Source organism: Vanacampus margaritifer, chromosome 1 (genome assembly GCF_051991255.1).
Source record: "Vanacampus margaritifer isolate UIUO_Vmar chromosome 1, RoL_Vmar_1.0, whole genome shotgun sequence".
NCBI lineage: Eukaryota > Metazoa > Chordata > Actinopteri > Syngnathiformes > Syngnathidae > Vanacampus > Vanacampus margaritifer.
The window spans coordinates 47,617,599-47,632,231 of NC_135432.1; the positions used below are offsets into that span (position 1 = coordinate 47,617,599).

Genomic DNA, 14,633 nt, shown 5'->3' on the forward strand with positions numbered 1-14,633 from the left:
GGCAATGAATAGTTTTATTTAAAGTGACATTTATTTATAAACAGCAGCATTATGTGACATTGTAGACTCATTGCTACAGGTGAAAATAACAGGAAAAACAAGTTACTTTTAAAGTAATTAATCTCCAGTTTTTTTTCCTATTCACAAACAGGGCATTACTTTAAATTGACTGCATAAATTGCACAAGCTATATTTTTCAGTTACTTATTTGGTCCATAACATCACAAAAATGCAAAGTGCTGATCATTGTTTTCCAATGTAAAAGCAAATGTTTTGATTAAAAAAAAATTGGATTACATTTACTGTTGTGAAGCTCATATTCACAGCATTAAGCATTTAATAAATAAATAAAACATACATGAGAAATACATTATCACAAACAATTTTAAAATGTATTTATTTATTTAAGTTCATTGGTGCACTTGTGTCCATATCCGATTATGTTGCACAGGGGTCCGTTTGTCAAAGCGTGTTCAATAAACTGCGAGACTAAACCTGAACTGTGAGTTAAAATACCCTGAGATAGGAAATCCAATCCAATTACTTATTTATGCAGATACAAATAAGGTCCATAGAGATAAAAGAAAAAGGGACAAAAAAATGAAAATAATCAAATCAGTTTTGAGAGTCTCTCCATCTATTGCTTCCTCAAAGCAGATGTGTTACCTATGCACAATTGAGGATTTGTCAAACTCTGTATAATTGAGTTGTTTGACTCATCCAATTGCTGCATAAATTTAAATATCAAATGTCTTTGCAGTGCCTCACAGATAGGAATGTGAGCATTAACAAACAACTGGCTTGCACTCTACCATCTGGGCACCTTTAACAGTAGCCTAAAGGTGTCATTCTAGGCTCCATTGAGTCTACGGATGGTGCACCGCTTAAACTCCCACCACATGGGGGCCGTGTACAGTGGAGTACAATAGGCTTTAATAATGTTCGAAATTTATTATTTGAGGAGTAATAATACCCACATTTTCCTGGGGTGAGGGGGCAAAACCCCTCTCCGATGGTTTCTTCTTACTGAGCTGCCTTAGGAGTTTGATGTTGGTGATGATGGCAGCCGTGTTTAGGGCCAAGACTTCCTCTGGAGACTGATGAGGATCTGCAATGCAAGAAAAGCAAAAAGTAAAAAAAACACTCATTCTGGATTATTATTTTTTTGTAATCTTTAGGCCTTGCTAAATTTAAGAAGCCTATCTAAAAGGTAAAACAATTTTTGTTGCATTTTTTTTTTTTTACAGATTTATTTGTTAGTTTTTAACTACTGCTACACTTAATTTGTCATCAGTTCATTGATAAACTTTTTAACTCAAATTCCAGCTTGTTTGCAGTCAGCAGGTTGTAAAGTTACCTAAAAAATGAAATTTGTTTATATTCTCAGTACAGTGATGCCTTAAGATGTTTGCATTTTTGTAAGTTTGCTATCTTAATGCTAACATGTCATTTAAAATGGTATAAACATGCTAATAAATAACATCGTTAGTTGCAGTACTAAAAAATGGCTGTCGTGAATACTTTCTTCCGGAAGAAGCAGGAACATAGTGACCTACAAGAGTGGAGGTAGGAGTACACAGGTAGACTACATTTTGTGTAGACGGTGTAATCTGAAGGAGATCAGCGACTGCAAAGTAGTGGTAGGTGAGAGTGTAGCCAGACAGCATAGGATGGTACTGTGTAGGATGACTCTGGTGGTGAGGAAGACAAAGACGGCAAAGGCAGAGCAGAGGACGAAATGGTGGAAGCTGAAAAAGGAAAAGTGTTGTGTGATTTTCAGGAAGGAGTTGAGACAGGGTCTGGATGGTCAGGAGGTGCTTCCAGATGACTGGACAACTACAGCAAATGTGAACAGAGAGACAGGTAGGACAGTCCTTGGTGTGTCATTTGGAAGGAAAGGGGATAAGGAGACTTGATGGTGGAATGAGGAGGTGCAGAAGTGGATCCAGAGAAAGAGCTTAGCTAAGAAGAAGAAGTGGGACACTGAGAGGATGGAAGAAAGTAGACAGGAGTACAGGGAAATGCAGCGTAGGGTGAAAGTAGAAGTGGCAAAGGCCAAACAAGGGGCTTACGATGACTTGTATGCTAGGTTAGCTAGTAAGGAGGGAGAGACTGATCTATACAGGTTAGCAAGGCAAAGAGACAGAGATGGGAAGGATGTGCAACAGGTTAGGGTAATAAAGGATAGGGATGGAAGTATGTTGACAGATGCTAGTAGTGTGATGGAAAGAGTACTTTGAAGAGTTGATGAATGAGGAAAATGAAAGAGAACAAAGAGTAGAAGAGGCGACTGCGCCAGGAAGTAGCAAAGATTAGTAAAGTGAAGTGAAAATGGCATTGAAGAGGATGAAGCACTTGAAGAGGATGAAGAGTGAAAATTATTTGGCAGAAGGATGCCAATTCCAAATGCCAGGCAGAAGGTCTAGAGAAAGACCAAAGAGGAGGTTTATGGATGTAGTTAAAGAGGACATGAAGGTAGTTGGTGTGAGAGCAGAGGATGCAGAGCACAGGGTTAGATGGAGGCAACTGATTCGCTGTGGCGACCCCTGAAGGAAAAAGCCGAAAGGAAAAGAAGAAGAAGTTGCAGTACTACAAGTGCATCAACATGCACAATTTAGCAATACTCAGATATTCTTTATATAATATCACATTTCTGGAAATGTGCATGAGTGAACACTGAACTTTACTTATATAAATACAAACTATAATGTCAAAAGGTAAGCAGAGCTGCATTGTTAGCACGGATAACATAATGTGATAATGTTTTGCTTATTGGCCTAATTGTATTTTGACCATGTCATGTATTTGAGTGGTTTGGTGGCAACATGTTTCATCCATCAGTGATAATGCGATGGAATCTCTGTGGGCATTCACTTTAAAAAGAATAACAGCGATAGCTTCTCATCAATGACACATAATATGTCTCCTTTAGATTAGGCTGCTTTTTGGCCACAGTGATTTATGCATATTTATGACGGCGCAAGGAAAGAATATTTATTCATTTCACAATGTGAATGGGGCATGTGAGTGCTACCATTATTTTCCCTCAAAGACACCAGCGAGGACTTTCAAGTAGGAATATTTGGATTTTTTTTATGTTGCAGAAGATAGATTACTGATCGTCAGTTTAGACCACCAATTTTATTTCATTATTATTATTTTTAATTATTAAATGTAGCAAATATTGCCCGTCACCCTCAATTTTTCTATTTCATTTGCCTTTTTAAACATTTCCCCCTGGGCAATGTGTGTGCGTGTCCTAACTCTGTGTTTTCAGTTCAAAAGGACTCTGAGTTTCCCTCCAGCAGGGACTGGATTTCGTTTTACAACCCCCAGGAAACGTATACCACAGGTCTGACAGACCTGAAAGCCTGCTTAGCAAGCAAACTAGCGATAAGAATAAGTTTATCAGTCCCCAAGCCATCTTTTATGGTCTGGTCTATCCACAGGAATTAGCCATGAGTTTTTCTGAAATAATGCCCCTTTGGAAGTTAAATGGTACAACAGTGCCCTCCAGCGGTCACTATCGGTTATCCTCAAGAATCCTGCCGCTCATAATTAATCTGAAGTCTACATAATTCGGGACATACACGCACTCTATGTACTTGACTGACATCAAGTGACTCCTGTTGTTTATCTTTGTACACAACCTGTATGTCTATCTCAAATTAATGATGTGTGTTATTGCCGTAGCCACCTAAATTTAGCTAATTAGTAAGCTTAGTGGATTCAATAACTTTATGATCGCGGTAATGTTTGAAATGTGTTCAGAATGATAAATGAAGCATCTGGCTAGTCAATTCTGATCAAAAATTATCAAATGCTACCCCAAAAGCTTGGTCTCAGTCGACCAAGTCTGCTTCATGCGCACGGAAGAGGCGGGACCAAACTGCCGGCCTTATGGGACACAGTTTAAAAGCCAGCGCGCGAAGGAACTTCTCTCTCTTCCCCTCCTGCTCTCTTCCCCGCATGCTCTTCACCTCACGTTTGGCCCCATGAACTTTTCCTGATCATCACTAGAAACGTGGTCGCTGAGGGTGACCCCGTGGCTTCTTCCTTTGAGGCCCTGACTTGAGTCACAACGCGCGTCCCAAAGCATGCATCAAGCAAGGACTCGCAACTACCCTGCGCATCCCCAAGGCGCGTGTCTGTTCCAGCCGTGAGCCCGAGGCACCCCGCAGTAACCACACCAACTGACTGCGGCCTCTCAACCACGCAAGCACATCACCACCAACCGGGACGTGCGCCAGCCAAGGACCTGCCGCGGCCTCCACGCCATGCGCGCACCTCGCCAACAACCGGAGACCTGGTTCAGCATTCCAGCATTCAACCGGGGATCGACGCTCGTCGAGTCTCTCTCTCCCGTGCGACTGAACCTCTCCCGTGCGGCTGAACCAGACCGTAAATTGCACCTCCATTGCAATCTGACAATATACTACTGGTGCAACATAAAAGGATGGACAGGTCAAAACGCTTCCATATTTATCCCCCAGCTACCTTTTTCATTCCTTTTATCTTAGTTACTTAGGTTACATGTTTTCTTTTTTATCATTGATTCGCATTTTATTCCGTTTCATTAATAGGTTAGGCTGTGACTGATATGTGTGTGTTTACTAAATAAATTTGTTGTCTAGAAACTCCATTTCTGTTTAATCATTTGTGTTTACTGAGTGGATTAGTAATTATCTTATGAAAGCAAAGAACCCAATGATTAAGTAAAGTAGCAACTTCAGATTATGAATACTTGATAATAGGATTGTTATCGTTTATTTTGCTCCTACAAACAAGGAAAGTCAACGTGGTGCCCCAGAGGTTGCTGAGGAAATTACAACTCCCCTCAGCACCGTCTAAATTTCTCATAAACCATTACGGCAACCCAAATAATCGCTACATAATTAATTCTGCTTTTTGAAGGGGGGTTGCTGGTGATCTGAGGCCTATCCCAGCTTGAGTGAGAATTAGGGTGCACCCTAGACTAATGGCCTAGCCACACTCGCGTTCACACCTAAGAATAATCTTCAATTAACATGCAAGCTGTTGGTATGTGGAATGAAAGCGGAGTACTTGGACACTCCACTCCAAGGAAGGTCAGATTCAAACACAGAACCTCTCAATTGTGAGGTAAAAATGTCAACCCCGATTTGCGGTACAAAGCTACAAAAACGAGGGCCGAAATCACAGCAGATGAAGAAGGAATCAATTGGCTAAAATGAAGTCAGTAAAGAATTCAGGCCCTGAAGGGTTTAGAAGCAAGAAAGATAAAGCAGCACAAAGCGGCTGTATTCAGCCTTTGAACATGCAAAGTGAAAAAAAAGTGCTGATAAGAAGAAGCCTGTCAAGCATACCCGGAGTTTGAATGAGGGTGAGGCATGGAGTCGAGCGCCACCGGGTGGCACATTCCACCTGGTGGTCTTTTCTCAGGGTTTCTGGAAAGCTCTTGCGAGGGAGGCCCAAGCTCCATTTCCTGACAGCCGGTCTCTTGAGTTCATGTCCAGAATTCTCAGCAAGAGCAGACTCTCCATTTTGTACAGGAGATGTCGTTACAAGCTTGACGAATGTCGATCTTTCCGGATGTTTCCATGTCCTGTTTTCCTTGCCATCCAACTTGATGCTGTTCCTACACAAAATCCCTGGACTGTAGCTCTCCTTATGCTCGGTCACTTTGATGATTGCGGCCTTTCTTGGGAGGATCACGGGCACCGAGCTGATGGCTGTCCTCTGTTCAGTCACTTTGATGATGGTGGCCTTCCTCAGGTCCATGGGGTCGGCAGGCCGAGAGTCGGCGGTGTGGCTGGGAGGCTGGTCCGACGTGGTAAGACTCGCTGAGCGGTTGACTTTCCGACTGGAAATGGTGATGGATGAGAATCCCACCTTGGTGTGAGGGATGAGAGTGGTCGCCGTAGGCACCTGTACGGTTGGAAGGGGGGCGTCACCGGCGGATCGCCACTCGTTCTCCGGGAGGGATCAGGCACCCTGTTCTCGGAGGAAGATGCTGGTGGACTACGTAGCAACGGTCCTTCTACTCTGGTTGGTTCCCTGTTGGAGTCTAAGGACAGACGATTTGAACAGAAACAGAACCATCAGTTAGGGATGCACCGAAATAAACATTTTGGGAAATCATTTATCCACTGGGTATCAGTATTATATGATTCTCCAAAAGCTACAGTTACTACTAATGGGATTATATCTCAGAGCTTTACTTTACAGAGAGGCACAAGACAGGGATGCCCACTATCCCCTTTATTATTTGCAATATTTATTGAGCCACTTGCATTAGCCATACGCCAGGAAAGAAGGATTCAAGGAATTCACTCTGGGGTAACAGAACATAAAATTAATCTATATGCCGATGACATCTTACTTTATTTAGAAAAGCCGGCTACTTCGCTAGGGGAAGTATTTAATTTAATAACTAAATTCTCACAGTTATCAGATTATTCTATTAACTGGACAAAATCAACACTTCTACCTATTACAGAAAATTCATGGAACCCTGCAAGCCAGGACCCACACTACTCATTTCCTATAGGTAATTTAAAATACTTAGGCATAAAAATCTCACCTAAATTAACTGATTTAATTCATTTAAACTTTTCTCCACTTCTGGATAACATTTATAGTGACTTGGAGCGCTGGAATAATCTTCCTATTTCTCTAATAGGACGAATAGCCACCATTAAAATGAAAGTTTTACCTAAAATAAACTATTTTTTCTCAATGATTCCATTTAAACCTACAGCTAAATGGTTCCAGTTGTTGGACTCAGCCGTAACAAAATTTTACTGGAATAAAAAAAAAGCAAAGATTAGTCTATCTACTCTTCAGAAAAGCAAATCCAAAGGTGGTCTAGAGGCACCAAATTTTATGTACTACTATATAGCTAACCAGCTACAATATATCGTTCTATGGGCACAACCCAACAGAGACACTAACTGTTGGTTGGAACTAGAACAGAAGGATTGTAATAACCTCAGACTTCGAGATTTACTCTTTATTACAACATCGATTAAGCGCCATAATTGTTTTAAAAACCCAATGATTTCCGCCACCGTGACTGCCTGGTGGAAGGCACTAGAATTGACAAAAGCCCAAGTGGAGCCCTGTGGACTTTCTCCCCTATGGCATAACCCCGACTTTCAACTTAACAACCAACCGTTTCATTTAGCTGTGTGGGAGCAGAAAGGAATTACACATCTCCACCATCTCTTCTCAGATAATATGTTTATATCATATACATCCTTGCTCCAAAAATACAATATAAAAAACGGAAATTTTTTACATTATCTACAAGTTAAAAATATGATAAAGAAAAAAATTCCAACACTTCGGGGTACGCTCCAACCGCCTGTTTTAGCTAAAGATATTAACAAGCTTTCTCCGACAACAACAAAAAAACTTTCAAAAATATATAAGTTACTTTCATATACTGATAAAATGTCTTTACCCATCTCGAAATGGGAGACAGACTTGTCTATAGCACCGGAACCTGACTTTTGGATTCAAGTTTGTGAAAACGCATTTAAAATGACAAAACACACAAATTTACAACTTATCCAATATAAAGTTATTCACAGAACATACATTACTCAATATATGATGAAGAAAATGGGACTCTCAGACTCCGACATTTGTCTCCAATGCATACAAAACACTACAGACACTTATGTTCATGCTTTATGGTTATGTACTCCGGTTATGTATTTCTGGACTAAAGTCTTAGAAAAACTTTCCGCTATTTTGGACTGTAGGATACCTTTATCTCCAAACTTGTGTTTGCTAGGTGACCTAACAACAACTGATTTACCACATAAACAATTTCAATCTACACTTGTAGCCCTTACTATCGCTAAAAAAACAATTCTTGTTAACTGGAAAAATAAACAAACTCTGAATATCGACCAATGGTCTAACCTCCTCATAAATCACATTTTAATGGAAAAAATATCTGCCTCAAATAAAAACCAAATATCAAAATTTATAGAAACATGGTCTACGTATATAAAATTTTTTAACCTAATTCCGGTTACTTAATTCTGTCTGTTAGCGAGAGCCACTACATCGTGATAACTTACATTGATGTTTCTGCATTTGGCAATTTATTATTATATTATATTATTAGTATGGGATTTTTTTTAATGGGCTTTAGGTGAACTGATGAATACACACAGTCTCGCACGCACGCACGCACACACACACACACACGCACATACACATACTCACCCACATACAAAAAAAAGTATATATATATATAAATGTGTGTGTATATGCATATATATATGTATATGTATTTAAAAAAAAAAAAAAAACATTTATTAAAATTTTTTTAATTGATTTGTTGTTTTTTAAAAAAAAAAAAAAAAAAGGAGAGCAATGATGATGTCAAATCGAATGAACAATACTGAGCTCTTCTGTAAAAAAAGAAAAAAAAAAAAAAAAGAAAAAAAATAAACATTTTGGGCCGAAATCGATAACCGATGAGAAATGCTTGACCGAAACGCCGAAATGTTTTTTTTTTCCAATTTTTTGTTATCAATGCATTTATTATAATTTATTAAAATTATAATATTATTATGAAATATTTAGGCACTGGCATTTTAACAAAGCACAATATAAATTGAAATGCGTCCACACCCCAGACATGTTGGCGAATGCTACAATAAACACCAAATATGGGGTGAGCAATTGAGCATTTTAATGTGTACAGTAGTTCGCACCGGCGGGCACGGATGCGTGCGGTGCGGATGGCGCATTTGTAGGATATCTGGAGCGGGACACCGTGCAGCGCACTTAAAATCGGCACATTCACATATTCAACAACGTTTAAAAATAAATAAATACATTTCTTTGCAATCGGCTCTGGTAACGGACTGCAAAGTCACACACGGCGTCCTGTGCAGGTCTGTAGCCACCCAGAGATAGCGGTAAGTGTTTACTTGTTTAAAACTGTTGATAGCAATAGTGAAAAAGTGAAAGCGCTCGAGTGGCGCTCATCAAAGAAAAAAAGGAAGGCGCTGCAGGAATGGATCACCTGTAGTGCAGTACTCCGCAGCGCTCTCTTTTTTGACATAGTTTATTAAGCGACTCTCTCCTTCTTCGGTGTGCACAATGATGCTGCCGGTACTCATGAACGCCAGCGAGCAGCGAGGCGGACACTCACCCCTCGCGTGGTGTTTAATTCAAACAGACGCTTCCTTGCAACGTTTTTTTGTGCTTGCGTCACTACAACATCCTCTTTCAGCCAAATTCTTTCGGCTTTAATTTTATTTTGGCCGAATGCTGAAAATGCATATTCTAGCCACATCAGCCTCCACCGATTCAACGACCAGAGGAAGAAGCAGATTGTGTTTGAATTTCGATAGATGCTGGTGTGGTGGATCTGGCATGCATGAAAACGAGCCGTCGACCCTAGCCAGGACAGAGCAAGCACAACACCTCAGGGCCCCCCAGGCCACGGCAGCGCCAAGGGACGTCCCCCGGGCCCCGCAGGGGCCACCGGCCGGAGAGCTATGTATGCCCCCCCTTTTTTCTTTTTTCTTTAAAGAGCTCAGTATTGTTCATTCTGTAATTTGACCGATTTGACATGTCATCATCATTGCCCTGTTTTTTTCTTTCTTTTGTATGTGGGTGAGTATTTGCATGTGTGTGTGTATGTGTGTGTGTGTGCGTGCGTGTGAGTGTATACTCATTAGTTCACCTAAAATCTATTAAAAATCCCATACCGTTCACCTAAACCGAATACTTCAGAATCCAGCTAGAGTCGTGAGGTTGTCAGGAGACCCGAGGAAGGATCAAAGAAAAGAAAGGAAAGTGAAATCCAGCACCGACCAGACATTACCTACTACCCACCGGGTTACCAACCAGAGTCTTTCACCAACCCCAGAAACATCTAAATTCCAACAAATTAGGGAGACCTCAAGAGACCAAAGGAGAGACTGAGGAAAGGAAGGACAGATGAAGCAGAGTGAGATCCACAGACATCAGCCTCCACCGATTCAACGACCAGAGGAAGAAGCAGATTGTGTTTGAATTTCGATAGATGCTGGTGTGGTGGATCTGGCATGCATGAAAACCTCCACCAAAGAGGGCAGCCGTCGACCCCAGCCAGGACAAGAAAGCGCCAAGGGACAACCCCCGGACCCCGCAGGGGCCACCGGCCGGAGAGCAAACCCAGGAGCCAGGAGCGCCTCCCACCCCAACAGGCAGGCCCACCAGGTACCCCACAGGCCCACAGGCCCACAGCCCCCCGCTCCCCCCAGTGTTCTTAGTGAAAGCTAACCCTGTTACTGAGATTGCCAGCTTGCCAACTGGCAAACTCAACCCCTACACCGTGAATGTGACCCCACCTAGTGTATATACAAGTGTGTGTGTGTGGTGCAATAAAATTATGGGCAGGTGGAGCAGAGGGAAATGATATCCCCCCGCTTCGATCCACCCTCCTCCCAGACATGTCAGTGAGTGTATGTGGTGCATAAAAATAAATAAATAGGGGGGGCACGGTGGCGCGGCGGGGATACGGATGGGGGACCGCAGCACTGCTTAATACTGCGGTCTGCCCCAACCGATGCCCCCCCCAGACACACCTGACCTCAACCCCCCTCCCCAAGTTGTGTGGTGCATTAAAATTGGAGGAGAGTTGTAGGGCGAAGATGGAGTCTCCACCCTACCCCACCCCCACAAAGTGTGTTATGTGCCCACTGTGTCTATAAACAAAGTGTATTGTACAAAACTAGTGCAGTGAGTTAAGAGGAGCGACCAGCGGGACCCTTCACCAAACCCCCACCCACCCCACCGGGACCCCAGCGGGCATATGGGACCAGCCCAGCGGAGCGATAGTGCTCGCCCCCCGGATACTGGGGCCCGCCCGAGGTGCCAGGAGGGCCACCGGAGCGGGGAAGGCGCAACAGCACCACCCACACGCCCGGCCCCCGGAGCCACGGGCCATGGATGGAATCCCTGGCCCAGGGGAGGGGGAGGAAGGCGGACAGGGGAGGGGGAGGGGCGGGGGGAAGGAGACGACAAGAAGAGCAAGGGGCAGCGGCAGGGCCGCAGAGAGAAGGGGAGAGGAGGAGGAAGGGTGACGAGGGAGAAGGGACAGGGAGGCGGAGGACGGGCAGGGAGAGGCGAGGAGGGAGAGGCAGCAAGGGGGAGGAAAGGGGAGGGGAGAGGGAACCACAGGGCACCCCGGAGGCCCACAGGCCCCAAACCACGTAGCCGGGCCCAGAGCGACGGGCGCGTCGGGAGTGTCCGGGGCGGCACCGCCCCGGACACCAGGGAGAGCACCACAACGCAGCACCCCCCAAGAGACCCAGAGAACGGCCAAGACGCAGCCGCCACCCAGCAGCCAACAGAGGGGCAGAGCCGCCCACGCTCAGCCAGGGGGAACAGCACCTATAGAATTAACCCACTGGCATGCAGTGAATCAGAATATTAACCATTAGTGCCCATTGGAGGTGAATCTTAAGGAGTTGGTGACTGTAAGGTGTCGTTTGATGTAGTGTGCTCGATCCTGCTGGCAGCAACTGGGTTCCTGACTATAAAAACACAACCATTAGTTACAAATGGCCAAATACAGAAACAGCAATGTAAGTCATCGCGATGTGGTGGCTCTCGCTAACAGGCAGAATTAAGTAACCAGATTTAGGTTAAAAGATTCTATAAACGTAGACCATATTTTGATATTTGGTTTTTATTTGAGGCAGATATTTTTTCCATTAAAATGTGATTTATGAGGAGGTTAGACCATTGGTCGATATTCAGGGTTTGTTTATTTTTCCAGTTAACAAGAAATTTTTTTTTTGCTATAGTAAAGGCTACAAGTGTAGATTGAAATTGTTTACGTGGTGAGTCAGTTGTTGTTAGGTCACCTAGCAAACACAAGTTTGGAGATAAAGGTATCCTACAGTCCAAGATAGCGGAAAGTTTTTCTAAGACTTTAGTCCAGAAGTACATAACCATAAAGCATGAACATAAGTGTCTGTAGTGTTTTGTAAACATTGGAGACAAATGTCGGAGTCTGAGAGTCCCATTTTCTTCATCATATATTGAGTAATGTATGTTCTATGAATAATTTTATATTGGATAAGTTGTAAATGTGTGTGTTTTGTCATTTTAAATACGTTTTCACAAACTTAAATCCAAAAGTCAGATTCCGGAGCTATAGACAAGTCTGTCTCCCATTTCGAGATGGGTAAAGGCATTTTATCAGTATATATTAAATTATTTATTTTTGAGAGTTTTTTTGTTGTTGTCGGAGAAAGCTTGGTAATATCTTTAGCTAAAACAGGCGGTTGGAGCGTACCCCAAAATGTTGGAATTTGTTTCTTTATCATACTTTTAACTTGGAGATAATGTAAAAAAATTCCGTTTTTTATTTTGTATTTTTGGAGCAATGATATATGATATAAACATATTATCTGAGAAAAGATGGTGGAAATGTGTAATTCCTTTCTGCTCCCACACACCTAAATAAAACGATTGGTTGTTAAGTTGAAAGTCGGGGTTATGCCATAGGGCAATCCTCCTTTTCTAGTTCCAGCCAACAGTTAGTATCTCTGTTGGGTTGTGGCCATAGAATGATATACAGTATTGTATCTGGTTAGCTATATAGTAGTGCATAAAATTTGGTGCCTCTAGACCTCCTTTGGATTTACTTTTCTAAAGAGTAGATAGACTAATCCTTGCTTCTTCTTTTTTTTTTTTTTTACAACAACAGGAACCAGTTAGCCGTAGGTTTAAATGGAAACATTGAGAACAAATATTAGAGAAATAGGAAGATTATTCCAGCGCTCCAAGTCACTATAAATGCTATCCAGAAGTGGAGTAAAGTTTAAATGAATTAAATCGGTTAATTTAGGTGAGATTTTTATGCCTAAGTATTTTAAATTACCTATAGGAAATGAGTAGTGTGGGTCATGGCTTGCAGGGTTCCATGAATTTTCTGTAATAGGTAGTAGTGTTGATTTTGTCCAGTTAATAGAATAATCTGATAAATGTGAGAATGTAGTTATTAAGTTAAATACTTCCCCTAACAAAATAGCAGGCTTTTCTAAATAAAGTAAAATATCATCGGCATATAGATTAATTTTGTGTTCTGTTACCCCAGAGTGAATTTTCCTTGAATCCTTCTTTCCTGGCGTATAGCTAATGAAAGTGGCTCAATAAATATTGCAAATAATAAAGGGGACAGTGGGAATCCCTGTCTTGTGAGATATAATCCCATTAGTAGTAACTGTAGCTTTAGGAGAATCATATAATACTGACACCCAGTGAATAAATGACTTCCCAAAGCCAAATTGATTTAAAACAGCAAAGAGGAAGGACCAGTTAACTTTGTCGAAAGCTTTTTCTGCATCCAATGATATAATAACTGCCTTTTTATCATGCCGCTGTGAAATGCTAATAAGGTTAAAGAGCCTCCAAATATTATTAGTTGAGTGACGCTACGGGTGAAAAATTCTCGCCCCCCACCACCACCACCACTGCACACACGTGTGTCAGGTACCTGTTTGATGATGGGAGACAAGCGGTCGGGAGTCTGCCACGTCCTGCACCGACTCCTCTCCGCTTGGCCGTCTACGAGAGTGTATGTATTAAGGGGAAAAAAAACGGTCACACCATGTACTCCTCCTTTTCTGTCTATCACACATACACACACATTGTTTGGCTTCCCTCACACTCACAGTGACAATGTTGACAATGTCAATAATGAATGTTGGCTTGGAAATGTGAATGTAGTACCAGCCCAGGGACATTCTTTCCGGCAGTGTTTCTCATACTGGGGTCCGATTCCTTGGGCCATTAGCATATATTTCTGATAAAGTGGTACGTGGACAAAAAAAAAAAGAAAATAGGGGTTACAGATCTTTATTGATGGACTTTGTTGCGACCCTAGTGAGGATAAGTGGTTTAGAAACAGGATGGATTGATTCATTTCATACAGAATAAAACACACACACACACACTCTTCTTCAAAGTGTAAGTGTAGCTGGCACTGTCCCGATTGTCCAAATATACATACGATATTTTCAAATTGAAAGACTTCAATAACACTCAAAAGTCTGAGGAAAATCATTAGGATTAACAGATTTTCTCAGTTGTCATTGAATCCTGTCTCTTTGCTGGTTGTGTCTTCATTATGGGCACTCTTGTGTAGATGTGTAGGTTAAAGTTTTTAAGAACAGGTGTGTAAAAGAAAAAAAAAAGGACTGAGATATGAACTTAAGAATATGGTCCCTCGTGCTTAAATGGTGAGAATTTGAGAGAAGGCTTGGAATTTCTGCCAGCTTTCGTTTTTGTGCTGACACGGAACACTGGGCACACACTGACCCCAATTAAGGGTAAGAGTTAGGTTTATAGTCTTTACGTTAGACCTGAATCAGGCAATTTCAGTGTCTGTGTGTGTGTTTTAAAAATAAGTCTCTAGATCCGATCACACAACAGTTAACATGACAGACATGGTGATCTTGTGTATATAATAAACTACAGTAGTTGTGAGAAGGCAAAACCTATGATTTACCTCACGATTATCTTTCGTCTTCTTTCAACTGCGCCTTTATCCGTGTTTCCGGCTGCCAAGGATGGATTACTTTGATTCCTGCAAGCAGCTCTAGGGTCTTGACGGAATAATCGATGTA

The 14,633-nt window shown here is 42.0% G+C and overlaps 1 protein-coding gene across 1 annotated transcript; it reads right to left on the reverse strand.

The window, feature by feature from the left end:
- Window positions 1-39: 39 nt before the first annotated feature.
- On the reverse strand, window positions 40-13,751 carry LOC144044291 (uncharacterized). The gene is made up of 6 exons (XM_077558656.1): window positions 13,680-13,751; window positions 13,622-13,635; window positions 13,502-13,572; window positions 5,908-6,046; window positions 5,346-5,842; window positions 40-1,108 (listed from the first exon to the last, which is right to left on the reverse strand). The coding sequence occupies exons 1-6, from the start codon at window positions 13,749-13,751 to the stop codon at window positions 933-935; spliced, it is 969 nt and encodes a 322-aa protein (XP_077414782.1). The 3' UTR covers window positions 40-932.
- Between the last annotated feature and the right edge of the window lie 882 nt (window positions 13,752-14,633).